The sequence below is a fragment of the Siniperca chuatsi genome, linkage group LG3 (assembly GCF_020085105.1).
Source record: "Siniperca chuatsi isolate FFG_IHB_CAS linkage group LG3, ASM2008510v1, whole genome shotgun sequence".
Lineage (NCBI taxonomy): Eukaryota > Metazoa > Chordata > Actinopteri > Centrarchiformes > Sinipercidae > Siniperca > Siniperca chuatsi.
The window spans coordinates 4,269,460-4,285,729 of NC_058044.1; the positions used below are offsets into that span (position 1 = coordinate 4,269,460).

Below are 16,270 nucleotides of genomic sequence, written 5' to 3' on the forward strand. Positions count from 1 at the left end.
TAACTTCACAAGTAAATTCCATATTACATAATAGTAAACTATTAAATTTCCAAGGATTAAAAACCATTTTGTTATCTTGATTTGAAAGATTTAGTTTGAGTATTTTGAACAGGCACATTTGCGGTAACCTTCTTTGACGGATCGGGCACTGACAGTGCCTCTTGGGCCAAGTTTGTATCTCTGCAGAGTTTTTGGTAACTGTCAGTGCCAATCAAAACAGCCATTCAAAACTAATTTCACCAATAGATGAGTGACCGGTACTTTGCCCCTGCATCAAGCCCCGCCCCCTTTTGGGTGAAAACAGCCCCTCTAATTTGACCGGCGGTAAATGCAAATTCCAGGGTCTTTGCCAATTTAATAGCATAAAATAAGAACACTGTATTGCTTTTTAGCTATTAGGAGCCCACATCCTATGGCCAGTCAGGCAAATCATTATGTTACAGTATGTCGTTGCCGATCAGTGATCTGCATCATCGAAAAAAATAAAGAAATAGGGGTTGATGAGTGTCCTTTCAGTGAGAGAACCAAGTGGACTAACCTGACATACCGTATTGAATCTCCAGGCAATGGATTTCTGACATCTGTCACTTTTTATGTCGTTAAGACTTGTTAGTCAGTCCAATGTAGAGTTACTGCAAACTAATTACATTGCTGTGGCGAAGCGACCTCTGCCTCTATTTTGATAGTCGTTTGTGCTTATTACATGATCTTTTACTACGAGCCGAGAAGTAGAAAACAGATTGGTTTTAGCCCCACTTCCTACAAGGTTCATTATGAGAACTTCGGTCAGCTCAATTTATGTTAATTATTAACGTTAAAATACTCTGCTCCCCGGTCTTTCAAGTGGACAGACTGTTGAACCAAACTCCATCCTCCATATTTTTTTTACAGTAAAAACTTTAGTCACACCATCACTAAGACTCTTTTCTGATTTGCTTTGATCTACAGGCACAATCGGCACACATGGCATTTACTCAGTAACATCATTAATTAGCCTGCGATGAAGTGTTTGCAACAGAGATACATGTATTGAATCGCCGGGTCCCACAATTTACCAATTTCATCTTCTCTGAGGATGGCCTGAAGCCACAGATCTCTTCTTTCACTGTCCTGTGCTCTTTTGGGGAGAGATTGTAATTTATTTTTGTTTAGTTTGACGTGCAAAATGCGGTGCTGATACTTTTACAGTGCTTGTTTTCACCCAAAAGGGGGCGTGGTCGTTCTGAAGACAGGAAAGTGACGTTTGCCTGCTCTCATCTATACGCTGCCTGAACCAGTTGTCAATCACAAAAATAATTCATGCTAACTCTGTCTGCTTATGGCTTATGATAAGCCGCTTATCAACTCCTTGATCATAACAGAATATAGTAACTTTCACCACTGCTCATTTTAGAAAGGCCAAGGCAAGAAAGCGTGGTCTTTGTTTAGATGATCAAACGGACAATGGATCATAGATGTTTGTTTCTGGCTTCCAGCATTAGCTAGTGAGCCTTCATTTTCCCAGGATGGGGTCCAACTGCAGTCCTCCCTCCTGAGGCCCCTAGTACTGTGAGCCAATGAGGTTTGAGCATGCGTAGCAGGGTTCTGTTGTATGAAGTAGGCTACGTAAACTTTCACTTATTTCACCTTAGCAGTCCACCAAAATCTGAACAAATTTAAGATGAGAAATAAGCAATCCAGTTGCTAAAACTTCACTCATATTAGATCTAGAAAGCCTAATTTAAATGGCTGAGCCTATGACGTAAGCAGAAGTTTAACTAACTTGGTTGTGAGGCTCGGACGGACGGTAGAAATTGTATGGATTTTTTGACGGCCCACCGGGATTTGTCCCGGTATACCAGATGGCCAGTACACCACAGCCGGGCAACAGCAGCTGTGAACAATGTACAGTACGGCTCTGTCAGCACTATGGAAAATAAAGGGTTAAACAAATGAGAAAAGAGTTTCACTTTCACTTTTACACAATGCAATGTTTGCACAATATTCCTGTCATCGTACTGAATGGACTGTGGCTGTAAATAAATTGGACCTGGCTTGCAATACTAGGTTTAAAAAAAGGAGTGATTAAAAACGTCATTTTTGACGAAATTACTTTCTCAATGTAATTTCCATAAACTATATTTTAAGAAGTTCGTGCTACATAACAGTAAGAATCATTTCTTCATTTCAACATGGGGATTTACAGGCATCTGTTGATGCATATTAATGATGTAAAGAGGAAGGAAGCCAGGGCAGCTTTTAACACCTCGATGTCTGTTTAACACAACTGTACCAACCACAGAGAGTCAAAGTGTCTTCAAAGATGACATGCTCCCTTTTCAAGTAGAAATGTTTATTTCTAAGTGTTTCTCATGTATGTGATCTACCTGCGGATGTGATTTAACAGACGCGAGGAGCAGCTATGAGTTTAACAGCAGCAGCGAGTGGATTTGTTGTCTTCCTTCTCTCTGTACAAGGTACTGTACATCTGCATTTATACTGTGAGGCAGTTAGCACACTTCAGGAATTCAGAAGGTGTTTTTTTAGCCTGGAAACCAGATGAATCTGCTGAGCTCATGTTTCCTTTGCTCTGGCAGGTACTACGCATTAGTCTGGCGATGCCAGGATAGAATTTTTTAGTAAATAAATAGATTTGATGTGTGATGTTATGCAATGTGGTGCAACACCAGACATTCACATCTCTCTTTAAACTGAAGTCTTTACAGGACGACCAACAGAGAGCTGTCTGTTTTCTACACCAGCAGCATCTCTGTACACCTGTACCTTAACATTATAAACTTTGTAAACTTTAGTATTGTGTATTAAAGACAGTAAAGCTGTGTTTGTGTGGCTGCTGTGTGGATGGAAGTAATGATTTGTTGCGCTGCCTCCAAGGGGCCAAAAAACTATGAAACACTGACCAAGCTGGGTGTACTGCTGCCTGGAATCGAACTCCGAACAGAGAATTTTGCCTCAGTCGGTACATTTCTTTTTGCAGAAGAAGCTATCAATAAAATCAGGGGAGTGTTACAGTAAATCGTATTCCAGATGTCCTTGAATATGTCACAGATTCACTGCCAGATGCTGCAAATTCAGATTTATTGGTTTGAGAAGGGCAGATTTAAATTTTGGAAATAAAGTTCACAAATTTTTGATCTGAATTGTGTTTGTGTCGACCCATTATAAGTGAAAAGCTTAAAAGATGATCTGATACAGTTTACCTTTATCTCATTCCTGAACACAGCTATAATCATTTTTTAAACATCAGCAGCTGTGACTATTTCTCTCTCTAGAATAAGTCTGTTTGTGTTATCTACATATCACAACAGCTGCCCACACTTCAGTGTTCTGCATTTCTCTAGTTTCCATTCACACTGCAGCAGCCTGACCACAGGAAGGAAAGCCACCGAGTGAGGCAGACTCTTTATTCATGTATCACAACTTTCTCATATTTAATCTTCAGCTGTTTTATCCTGTTCATTAAATGCTGAAAAATAGAAATGTTCCTTCACTGCCCCCTCTGTATGATGTCCGGCCTCAGTGCTTTCAGAGATTAACTGCAGAGATCATGTGTACATCTTCGACTGTTCCTTTGCATTATAAATCATGTAAAAGTGAATGATTGGTAGATTTCTCCATAGCTCTGTTCACTGGCATAAAGCAGAAGTAATTAGAACTTGAGTTATAGTATGTGCACATTTTTAATACAGACGTTAGAAAGTCCACAACAAAGAAGTAAACATATAAGAAAAACATGTGTGATACAACATGCGTCTTAAGCTCAGTTCTAATTAAGATAACAGTCTGAGTTTTTTTCCCACGCTCCCCAGACCAAAACAAGTTGGTACTATAAGATTATCTTTGTCTCACACTGAGTTAAAGTGGGACGGCATGAGAGGCAAAGTAGATTTGGGAAATGCAGCTTCACACACTGAAGCACCTCCACTACAGATGGAAGTCTGTCTCCTGATGTTGTTATGAGTCTGACTGTAGTTTCTGATGTGCTCTGTGTTACAGTGATACAGGGTCAGAATGGCTGGGGAGTGACTTACACCTCTACTCAGATCTGTGCCTTAAAAGGATCAACAGTGGAAATAAGCTGCAGATACAGATACCCATCCACAATAAACCGCTATTATACTACAGTTGAGACATTCTGGGTTACTGAAATGAATGGAAATGAACATGTGGATCTGAGAACAGAGTCAGAGTACGCAGGTCGTGTGCAGTACAGCTGTAATGAGAAGAGCTGCACTCTGAGAATCACAGACCTGAGAGAGAGCGACTCAGCTGAGTACAAGTTCAGGTTCATAACAAACCAACCAGGTGGGAGTTTTACTGGTTCACCTGGAGTCACTTTGTCTGTCACAGGTAACATTTTCATTCATATATTAATTATTTCCAAATGTATAACTTCTAGGAAACAATATTATAAATGTGTTGTGTGTATTTGCATGTGTGTATGTTGACAGTTTTGTCTAAAATAATATTCCTGTTCCTTCTTCACAAATCCAGATCTGCAGGTGAGCAGATCTCAGTATTCTAATTGGGCAGAGCTGCAGTGTCACAGCAGCTGTCGTCTACCTGATCGTTCTTCCTACGTCTGGTACAAAAATGGACAGATGATTCAGGCAGAAACATCTTCTTCTTATTCAGGCAACTTTGGTTCTGCAGACAGCTATTCCTGTGCTGTGAAAGGACTGGAGGACTTCCCCTCTCCTTCAGTGTGTGAGTTTACTCCACAATCTTCCACTGACATAGCACCATCTGGTGGAGCCTTATAACTACATGTATTTTTAATATGGAGACCCCCATTGTGACTCCTCACCAACTCTGGTTTAAAAATGGTCAAAACATTGTTTTATCTTTCAGGTGTCCGTGGTCAAACCTGCAAAAGAGTGATGTACACTGACAGAAGCATCTGTGCCCCCAAAGGCTCATCAGTGGACATTTCTTGCACATACAACAGTTATAACAATAATTATGATAAATCAACATTGTGGTTCAGTCCTGAACGTAGTCATCAGTGGCAGAATCCTTCACAGCCTGAGGCCCTTAGTGAAGACTCCCAGTATGCAGGTCGTGTTCAGGTCCTTGAGACAGAGGGAGGACGCTCCACTCTGAGAATCACTGACCTGAGAGAGAGCGACTCAGCTGAGTATCGCTTCAAATTCAAAACAGGGAGGTTTGAATGGAGCAGTAGTTTACCTGGTACAACTCTGACTGTCACAGGTACTGATGAACACAGACTGATGTAAATACACCAACACAGCACATTTAAAAACCCTGAACATGTTGATAATAATCAGTCATCATGGGTTTGTGTGATTACTGTTGTATAAATAAATACAGTTACTAATGCTCGCTACTACTTCTAGGAATTGTAACTGTTGTGTTGACGTGTATGTCCATCGATCATCATCATTTTTTTTTAGATCCAGTGATAATTATATTGTTTTTCTCAGTTCCAGCTCTGCAGGTGCAGGTGAGCAGATCTTCGTCTTCTCATTCGAAAGAGCTGCAGTGTCACAGCAGATGTCGTCTACCTGATCGTCCTTCCTACGTCTGGTACAAAAATGGACAGATGATTCAGGCAGAAACATCTTCTTCTTATTCAGTCTCCTTTGGTTCTGCAGACAGCTATTCCTGTGCTGTGAATGGACATGAGGACTTCCCCTCTCCTTCAGTGTGTGAGTTTACTCCACAATCTTCCACTATTTCCCTATTTATTGATATTTATTCATACTTCTATCACTGCTGTGCAATATCTACCATCTCATAATCATCTTAATAAGCTACACTTAACTTGACAGCACTCATTATTGCACTATTACCTATTTCTTATATTATTACATTGTATTGTACCGTAAATACTTATCAACCTCTAAATCCACTTTGGTACTTATACTTATTTTAGCTTTTATACTTTTGTCCACTTTGTACTTAATTTATCTCACCTGTATTATAGTGTATTATATTTTGATTTGCTTAGTACTTCTATTCCTGTGTGCACTGACGTGACAGTGAGCAGCTGTAACAAAAGAGTTTCCCCTCGGGGATCAATAAAGTATTTCTGATTCTGATTCTGATCTAACAAAACAACAAATGGTGGAGCCTTATAACTACATGTATTTTTAATATGGAGACCCCCATTGTGACTCCTCACCAACTCTGGTTTAAAAATGGTCAAAACATTGTTTTATCTTTCAGGTGTCGATGGTCAAACCTGCAACAGAGTGACGTACACTGACAGAAGCATCTGTGCCTCCAAAGGCTCATCAGTGGACATTTCTTGCACATACAACAGTTATAACAGTTATTATTTTTATTCTGATAAATCAACATTGTGGTTCAGTCCTGAACGTAGTCATCAGTGGCAGAATCCTTCACAGCCTGAGGCCCTTAGTGAAGACTCCCAGTATGCAGGTCGTGTTCAGGTCCTTGAGACAGAGGGAGGACGCTCCACTCTGAGAATCACTGACCTGAGAGAGAGCGACTCAGCTGAGTATCGCTTCAAATTCAGAACACGGAGCTTTGAATGGAGGAGTAGTTTACCTGGTACGACTCTGACTGTCACAGGTACTGATGAACACAGACTGATAAACCTATACTGTATAAACCAACACAGTACAGTAGTGAATGTGGAATGTAGCTGTTTATAATGTAGAAGAATGTCATGTACAATTGATACTGAGTGCATGATTTTTTACTCACCCATTTAATTTTTTTAAGTTAGTAATGCTCTATAGTACTTTTAGAATTATAAAGACTTATTTGAACTGTATCTGTTATTTTGACTTTGTGTGTGTACCTGTTATCTTATTATTTAATTAATAACAAACATGTCTGTTCCTTCTTTAAAGATCCAGATCTGCAGGTGCTAGTGAGGAGATCATCTTCATCTTCATCTTCTTCCTGGGCAAGCCTGCTTTGTCACAGCAGATGTCGTCTACCTGATCGTCCTTCCTACGTCTGGTACAAAAATGGACAGATGATTCAGGCAGCAACATCTTCTTCTTATTCAGGCTACCTTGATTCTGTAGACAGCTATTCCTGTGCTGTGAAAGGACTGGAGGACTTCCCCTCTCCTTCAGTGTGTGAGTTTACTCCACAATCTTCCACTGACATATCGCCACCTGGTGGACTCTGTAACCCATTGTACTCTACCTCGATTGTTGTAATTCAGTAGCAGCTGGTGACTAAAATATCGCTGAGAGCTTTAGGAAAATCATATCGCTGATGCCCCATGAGAATTTTAGAGTTTTTGAATGTTGCCTTTTTACCTGTCTTCACCACAGGATTAAAAACTAAAGAACTTACATTTCAGAATGTAACATAACCTGATTTATTTTTGTGTATTTAGTCTTTCTGTTTAACATTTTGGGATCACATAAGCCTCAGACGGATCTGATGAAGTGTTTTAAACGGACACTTAGTCATTGTGGAAATTGAATGATGATCTGTACTTTAACTTTTGCTTTTCTTGCTCGGTCTGTCAACCAGCCTCTCTTGACTCTCAATTTTAGATGCAAGAACTTCATGAGTCCAGAAAGTAACTTACATAGTGTATATTTTCATAACAAAAATGTCCCTCAGACACTGAACAGTTTCAGATGCATGATGACGTTTAAAGAGCAATGACTGGTCAGATGTTTGTCAAGTTCTAAGACTGGCAAATGATTAGAGTTACAAGGTCCAGACAGTCAAACTTATGTCAAAATATGCCACAGGTGGGAAAGATTGTACATGCATTGTTTAATCCACCCGTGTTTTGCTTAAATACTTTCTAGAGGTTCTTAGTAGACGTGATACTATCCAAATAGTTTGTCGCTCTAATTTGATAAAAAATACAAGAAGCACCCTTCCGTTTGGTATTTTTAAATATATGCTTTAAATCGATGCCCACAAACTCACACAAATATGCAATAAAATGTTATAAAATGTTTTATCTTTCAGGTGTCCGTGGTCAAACCTGCAACAGAGTGACGTACACTGACAGAAGCATCTGTGCCCCCAAAGGCTCATCGGTGGACATTTCTTGCACTTACAACAGTTATAACAGTTATTATTATTATTATGATAAATCAACATTGTGGTTCAGTCCTGAACGTAGTCATCAGTGGCAGAATCCTTCACAGACTGAGGCCCTTAGTGAAGACTCCCAGTATGCAGGTCATGTTCAGGTCCTTGAGACAGAGAGAGGACGCTCCACTCTGAGAATCACTGACCTGAGAGAGAGCGACTCAGCTGAGTATCGCTTCAAATTCAAAACAGGGAGCTTTGAATGGAGGAGTAGTTTACCTGGTACGACTCTGACTGTCACAGGTACTGATGAACACAGACTGATGTAAATACACCAACACAGCACATTTAAAAACACTGAACATGTTGATAATAATCAGTCATCATGGGTTTGTGTGATTACTGTTGTATAAATAAATACAGTTACTAATGCTCGCTACTACTTCTAGGAATTGTAACTGTTGTGTTGACGTGTATGTACATCGATCATCCATTTTTATAGATCCAGTGATAATTATATTGTTTTCTTGTTCTCATAACCAGCTCTGCAGGTGCAGGTGACCAGAATAACAGTCCATCAGTCTCATACCGAGGCAGAGCTGAAGTGTCACAGCAGCTGCAGTCCAACTGGACGTTTTTCCTACGTCTGGTTCAAGAACGGAGAGAAAATCACAAGGGTGGAGACATCTTCTTATAAAGGCTCGTTTTATCCCGGAGACAACATCTCCTGTGCTGTAAAAGGACATGAGGACTTCCCCTCTCCGTCAGTGTGTGAGTTTACTCCACTGTGTCAGGACAAAAAACATGCATACACACTGACATTACATACAATTACAATTTCAGACGTAACCTCACTGGAGTCTTCTAGATCTTAATGTAGACGCAGCAGTATTATTTATAGAAACAAAGAGCTGAACTGCTGTTGTACCAGTAGAAGAGTCATCGTAAGAAAAGCAATATTCAGATACATGTTGTGATGTAACATTTTGAAATTCTTTCCTATTATGTGAATGTTGTTGTGATTCAGGAATATTAGAAGTATAAAATATGTTGTTGCCACATTTAATGTTTTGGTAGTTATAATGTTTCTGTTATTGAGATGCTCCATTACTTCTGTTGATGATGTCATGGCCAATAGCTCTCAGCTGGAGTTAACTGAACAGTTTTTGTCTGAGACAGGACGGATATTGTTAGCCTGTGACTTTTCATTTTCCACAGTAAAACTTTATACTGGAGTTACCAGTTTCTGAAGATTTATTCCTGACAGACTCGACAGACAGACGCTCTTTATCTTAGTAGTGGTAAATCTGAAAAACATAACTGCTGCTACAACCACAGAGGCTGGACAAAATACTATGAAACGGGGGAACATTTGCAAACTATTACAACAAAACTAAAACATCTGGACACAAACAAGACTGAAGATTTACTTTCAGTCTTGTAAAGATAGCAAGTATGTAGTTGATGATGCAACAGCTGTGAGCATAAAGAGATATTAGGAGGGAGTGTGTTAATAAGTGCTGAGGTTTGTATTCCAAAATTAAATTGAAGGTTTGCTCGTCACCTCCAATAATTCTATAAAGTCTTTATGTTGAATCAACAACTATAACTTAACTGAGAGAGCTGTCAGGACTGACAGACTCAACCAACAGGACCTGAACACAACCAGCATATATAGAGGAGAATGTGTAGAGCTGTTGAAAATTACAGATGATTAAAGGCTTGTTATTGGCTGTCAGTTTCCACCAGCAGGAGTCTAACCTGGGACAGCTCCAGGATCAGCACTCTGGACAGCCGCTGCGACGAATACTAGAGATAATCAAAAAGAAACAAAGAGAAATTTTAATGAAAATAGTAAATCGTCTGTGATAACATATTCTAATCTTTAAGTATATCTTAAGAATATAAGATTCATATCTCCTCCAGATGCTCCAAAGACCTCCTCTGTGTCAGCGAGTCCCTCTGGTCAGATAGTGGAGAACAGTTCAGTGACTCTGACCTGCAGCAGTGATGCTAACCCAGCAGCTAAATACACCTGGTACCAGAAGAATGGAAACCTCAAACCTCTCATTAATGAAGCAGAGCTTGTCTTCAGGTCCATCCAGTCCTCTGACTCTGGAGAATATTACTGCACAGCTGAGAACGAGCTGGGGAGAAGGACATCTGAACACATCTTTATTAATGTGAGATGTGAGTGAAACAGCGTATTTAAAAGTAACAAACAGCTTAAATCCTTCCCGTCTTTGCAGGAGAAGATTTTATTGATCATGCCTACTGTCTTCAGCTCTGCTTGCTTCACATTCACAGTCTGCTGTAATTCAGTGAGCAGCTCCAGGAGATTTTATAAGTTTCATGCAGTTTTGGGAATCAGACCATCACACATCCATTTGTCAGACCTCCTTTAAAGTCTAAAATGCTGCTACACACAGCTATTCACAGTTTATAATGTAAATACCATATGTGCTGTAGTAACACACCCTTAACCTAGAATAATCCCTGTTAACACTTCTCCTCCAGATGCTCCAAAGACCTCCTCTGTGTCAGTGAGTCCCTCTGGTAAAATCATGGAGGGCAGTTCAGTGACTCTGACCTGCAGCAGTGATGCTAACCCAGCAGCTATTTACGCCTGGTACAAGGAGAACCAAAAGGTTCTTCAAAGACCAGAAAGCATTTACCGTTTCACCTCCATCAGCTCAGAGGACAGAGGGAGCTACTCCTGCAAGTCTGAGAATCCCTATGGACAGATCAACTCTTCATCTCTTTCTTTAGATGTGCAGTGTAAGCACAAAACAGTAGAAAAGTAATACTTACTACTTTTTATATCTGCTGCAAGTAGGCATATGTTTCCTATCACTCCACCTTGTTCTGCTGTGTTGTTTCAGAGTGACAGAGACACAGAGCGTCCCTGTAACTATAGTAACTCACTCGCTCCTGCCTGTGTGCACACGGCGAGAGGAGAGGGAGAGACGCTGTGCTTCTGCCAGAAGAGCTGCTGACTGAGATTACTCTGAGCAGCATGCAGGGGAAGAAATTAGCCTAGAATATAATAGATTTGTGTATATTTCTCACTTTTCCCCCGGATGGTCTGAATAACTCTCTGGATTTGTCACCAGGCGCTTTTTAGATATAAAGTTGCTAAGAGGGTCTGAAAAGTCACTAAGACTAGCGAGAAAGTCACAGAGACTGCAATGAAAACTGTGTGTGTGTGTGCGTGTGTGTGTGTGTCGGGTACCCGCGTGTGAGGGGGGCAGGGATAGCTATGTTTGCCACAAAAGATTCAGTGGTATTCATATTAAATATTTTGGCAGTATAAAAACAGTAACGTGGCTAAAGAAAAAAGACTTGTGGCTAGCTGGAGGCAGTGAACCAAACCACTGTGAGGCATATGTAAATCGCACATGGCTGCTCTCTATGTAAAGCCAGCGGCACATTGCTTCACAAACTCAAGAAATACAGTAATGTTTTGTCAACAATGTGAAAAGGTTTTGGGTCACTGTATGTTTTGTGATTCATGTAGGTGGCCACCAAGTTTCTTCCCAGAAAAGGGTCATAAAGAAGACACCTGTGGCCAAGTCTCACATACAGGTCCATTAGTGGTTATTATAGCCTGTTATTACAGCCTAGCTTTGTAGAGGGTACGGCAGCCTGTCTCATGAAGCAGGATTTCTAAAGCAGGTAGATAACAGTAACCACTGGGGCATGAGAAAGATTTATCAAAATAATTGTATTGCTCTTCCTAGCTCGTGGCAGTCCGTGCCTAAAAACAGGCCTGTAAACAAAGATTGATAAGTTGTCTCTCTTTTGTTCACCAGATGCTCCGAAGCTTCCCTCTGTGTCAGTGAGTCCCTCTGCTGAGATACTGGAGGGCAGTTCAGTGACTCTGACCTGCAGCAGTGATGCTAACCCAGCAGCTAAATACACCTGGTACAAGGAGAACCAAACACTCCAGGGACCAGAAGACATTTATCCTTTCACCTCTATCAGTTTAGAGGACAGCGGGATGTACCACTGCCAGTCTGAGAATGAGTATGGCCAGGTCAACTCCACATCTGTACGCATAGATGTCCAGTGTAAGTGCAACACATCAGCAAATCACTTCGACATACAATGTGTTAAATTTCAGACAGTGGATGTAAACTTCTGATGAGGTTGGGCTGGTAGAAACGATGTCATGTTCTAAAGTAGCATCACAAGGGGTTTAAAGGATAGTTTGGGATTTTTTTCAATTCTAACTTAATGCTATGCTCACATGCCATTTGTATGTTAAAGTTTTTGGTCACTTATCATTCCTCCTGGCCTTGAAGAGATACCTTTGTAGAGCAACGTGCATTCCAAAGTTCAGCTGAAGGTAATATGAGTTTTCAGCAGTCTGAGTTACATGAATCAACAGTAATTGTTAAACACTTTAGTACAAAATTCCCTTTTCAGGTTTGTCCAGACAGATTCTTTGCTTAAGGATTAGCACCATCCAGTGACCCCAGTGCTTCATATGTTAGTCTGAGATTTAGTCACATGGCGTTCTGAACGCAAACCTTGGGGGTAAAATCAAAACATTACCTGTTATCCAGTGGTGGGTTGTATTTTTGTGATCCCACTGAACACAAAGTCAAATCACAGAGTAACACAAGGCAAGGCAACTTTGTATGGCACATTTCATACACTGAGGCAATTAAAAGTGCTTTACTAAATAAAACAGTTTACAATTTAAAAAAAGAAAATATAGATGAGATCCACAAGATAAGATAGAAACACAATAATCAAAAGCCTGGCAGAAGAGGTACATTTTTGCTCAAATTAGTTTTGCAAGTATGCAAAGGTGACAGAAATTTTACTTGAAATAACAGTGCTGACTTCTTGTCTAAACTTCTGAATCTTTGTCATAAAAAAGGAAGCAGAGTCATTACATGACTGAGCGGAGAGCAGTTCAGGGGCTACTTTCAATTTAGGGTTAGTCAGCCGATCAACAGCGGAGAAGAGGACACGTGCATTATTAATAATTTTGTTTATTAGGTAAGAAAACAATTTCTCGCTCTCTTCAATTCCAAACTGTAGATGCATAGTTTTTCTTTGTAAATATCGTAATGAATGGATTGTAAGGGAGGCAGAGATCAAACCAGGCAAGGCAGTCCATGAGGGAAAAGAATTCCGACGGGGGTAGGCAAAATCTACAATCCAAAATCCATGCAAGGTCCAAAAGAAGCCATGTGCACACTGGGAAAAGAACCAGAGCGCTTGACACCAGAGATGAAGACAAACTGACACAGAGAAAGGGAAGCACACAGACTATATACACAGGTGAGAGCAGGGTAACTAGACACAAGTAACACTAATTAGGGTGGAGCAAACAATCAAAACTGGAGGGAAAAGCAAACAAAGAAAGGAAGTAAAACTACACAAGACATATGAGGCAGCACACTTACAAAATAAAACAGGAAACAACAAAACCCAAGACCATGACAAACTGAGACTACTGAGACCTCATGTTAGCTTCGGCTAAACTTTAGATAGCATTTTGCACAAAATGAGGACAGTGGATTTTGACCCTCATTTCTTACAGTGTAGTTGTGCTAAAACAGGATTGTTTCATTGCCAGTGTGGAGAGGAGGACTGATTGCAGTAACCAATAACTCTCAATGTGCATATGGCAATAAGCGTATTATATTTAGATAAACTTGGAATGGTCAGCCTGTTGAATGACAACGTTTTGTGGAATGTTTTTGTGTTCTCATTTTTCCATGCGTTTTGTGACATGCTATGTTTTTGGTTTAGATGTGTGTCCTGTGAAATATAAACATGCTTTCTGCTCTGTGTTGATTTGTTTTAGATATTTTCATTGTTACAAAGCTTACAGCTTTAATGAGTTAGGAGTAATTCACCATGTAAATGCCTTTCTTGTCCATTCTGATATAATTAAACATGTTAATATTGTATTTTCACTAAATGCCATAGATACAAGTTGGGAACCTGCAGCACAGCTTATCAAGTGGAGCATTAGTATATTGGGCATCAGATAAATTATGACATCTCCTGTTTATATGTTGTTAATGTTTCTCTTTGGTGCCCCTCTCAGTAAGTGGCACTCAAAACTACAACCTAGTTTGCCTAAAAACTGTTGTATTTCTTTACATGTTCTCCTCCAGATGCCCCAAAGCTTTCCTCTGTGTCAGTGAGTCCCTCTGGTCAGATAGTGGAGGGCAGTTCAGTGAATCTGACCTGCAGCAGTGATGCTAACCCAGCAGCTAATTATACCTGGTACAAGGACAACGAAGACTCACCAAAAGCATCAGGAAAGATCTTCACCATCACTGATATCAGACCTGAACACAGTGGGAATTATTACTGTGAAGCCCAGAACAGCAGAGGACGTCATAACTCCACCTCACATTTGATTGTTGTGGCAGGTAAATCATGCTCATTAACCTAGATACACACCCATTCACTTCAACATCATCTTAACCATCCAATTAAACAAGCCAATAACAGTACTTCTGCCTATAACTGTTGTGGGATCCATAATGGTGTTGCTGCACTAGAGGTCATTCTTGCAGGTACAAGCCTGCTTTAGTTACACCACCCAATCTCCCATAAACACTTCAGAATTCTTTTAAGAGTCAACATGTGATGCACTGTTACACTCAAAAATGTATTGCTCCACCTTCGAGTCTAAGACATATGGCCAAAGATTAGATAATTGACTACAAAGTCAATCATTAATCTTTAACCTGGAGTGCAAAATAGCTCACAATCAGACACACAATTAGCTGTTGTCCAAGCATTAGGGACCACCAATATATTGGCACAGGGGTGTTACACTGCCTTAAACTCCTTATTCTGTGCTGTTGGTAAGATCATTTTGTCATGTTATGAATTTCCAGTTCACATGAGTCATTATTTAGAATGCTTCTGTCTGAAGATCTATGATTTCCTGCCTAATTAGCAGTTGCTAATGAACCCAAACAACCTGTAATTCCACAATTAATTTTCTGTTCGATCACTGTTTCCCAGGTTCAATGAAATCAGTAGCTGCTGGATCAATCACTGCCATTTTTCTGGCTGTCATATTCCTCTGTGCCTTCCTATTGATTAGGTGAGCAGTTCAGATTTTCTGTGATTATATTTAGTTATGCACCTTAAATTCTGTCAATTGTTTCGTAATTTAATTTGATGATTCATTTGTTTGTTAATTCATTGTCCTATTCAGACGAAAGAGGTCCTCGAAACAAACCCTAGAACCTGAAGAGAGACCAGAGAGCACAGCACAGGTGAGGAAGAAGAGTTCAGGTATTACTCAGAGTCCACTCTCGCCTGAAAACTCAGTTGAATCGTCCTTCATGTCCCTCTTTAGATACTTTCTTCACCCAAACTAAACCTTCTGTCTCTGTCACCCTCTCTGTTTTCATCCTGTTCATTTCCATTTGATAAACCTGTAGCCATATGTCTGTGTCTCACCCTTGTTGTCCTTTACCCAGTCATCCTGTGTCATAAATTATAAAGTGCTGAGACTGTACTGTACTGTTTTCATCAACAGTGCTGGTGATGTGGCTTTGGCCCTTTCATTGCTGTTGGTATATTCCTCTCCATTTACAAATTCATGTTAGCTTTTTATAAATAACAGGGACTTAGGCAATCCTTGACTTTCATTGGCCTCTACTGGTGACCAGTCGGGATTACAACAACAAAAACAGAAGTGACCTCTAACCTCTGGTTCACTTCTTGGCTTTGAAAATGAGGCTTGTGGTTCCACGACAGAGAACATGAAATAAACCTCTTTTGTAACAACCCCCCACCCGTAACCCTGCAGATGTTTTACTATATGCTCATTTTGTGTTACAGGCCAATAAAAATCATACTTACCCACTTTCTTACAAAGCTAAGTACTTAAGTACTCTTGTCTATGTGATTATTACCCTTCAGCTAAACATGAGTTCAGTGTACGACCACCCTTCAGCTGCAGTACAGAGAAAACCAGCAGAGGAGCCGGGCGACCTTTGCTATGCCAGCGTCAGCTTCTCTAAAAACCAGGAAGATCCTCTCTACTCCAACATCAGGCCAGCTCAGCACAACAGACACAAGCATGAAGAGGAGGAGGAGGAGGACGGTGTGGAGTACACTATTATCAACTTTAAGAGTGCTGGTGCTTCCCCAGAGTGAGTCCATGACAATTTTTCTTTGCTACACAAAGTTTGAAACAGTCAATGTTTTTATCTCCAGTGTTTTATTGCTGTTGCATCTGCCTGTTATTTTAAACCTGTTCTGAGTTAATATGTTT

The 16,270-nt window shown here is 40.2% G+C and overlaps 1 protein-coding gene across 10 annotated transcripts in view; it reads left to right on the forward strand.

The window, feature by feature from the left end:
• Nucleotides 1-1,996: 1,996 nt before the first annotated feature.
• Nucleotides 1,997-16,270, forward strand: part of LOC122874125 (B-cell receptor CD22-like) — a 65,412-nt gene continuing 51,138 nt past the window's right edge. For 3 of the 10 annotated variants that reach the window (XM_044191745.1, XM_044191744.1, XM_044191742.1), the window contains exons 1-8: nucleotides 2,002-2,456; nucleotides 3,997-4,350; nucleotides 4,495-4,707; nucleotides 4,852-5,211; nucleotides 5,445-5,669; nucleotides 6,190-6,558; nucleotides 6,843-7,076; nucleotides 7,936-8,304. In XM_044191745.1, the coding sequence (XP_044047680.1) occupies nucleotides 2,402-2,456; nucleotides 3,997-4,350; nucleotides 4,495-4,707; nucleotides 4,852-5,211; nucleotides 5,445-5,669; nucleotides 6,190-6,558; nucleotides 6,843-7,076; nucleotides 7,936-8,304 (2,179 nt within the window). In that variant the 5' untranslated portion in view covers nucleotides 2,002-2,401. Of the gene's footprint in view, nucleotides 2,457-3,996; nucleotides 4,351-4,494; nucleotides 4,708-4,851; nucleotides 5,212-5,444; nucleotides 5,670-6,189; nucleotides 6,559-6,842; nucleotides 7,077-7,935; nucleotides 8,305-8,544; nucleotides 8,773-9,927; nucleotides 10,192-10,518; nucleotides 10,780-11,813; nucleotides 12,072-14,141; nucleotides 14,403-15,006; nucleotides 15,089-15,202; nucleotides 15,264-15,915; nucleotides 16,149-16,270 lie in introns of all 10 variants that reach the window. The other 7 variants (XM_044191746.1, XM_044191739.1, XM_044191737.1 and 4 more) reach the window with 7 other exon arrangements.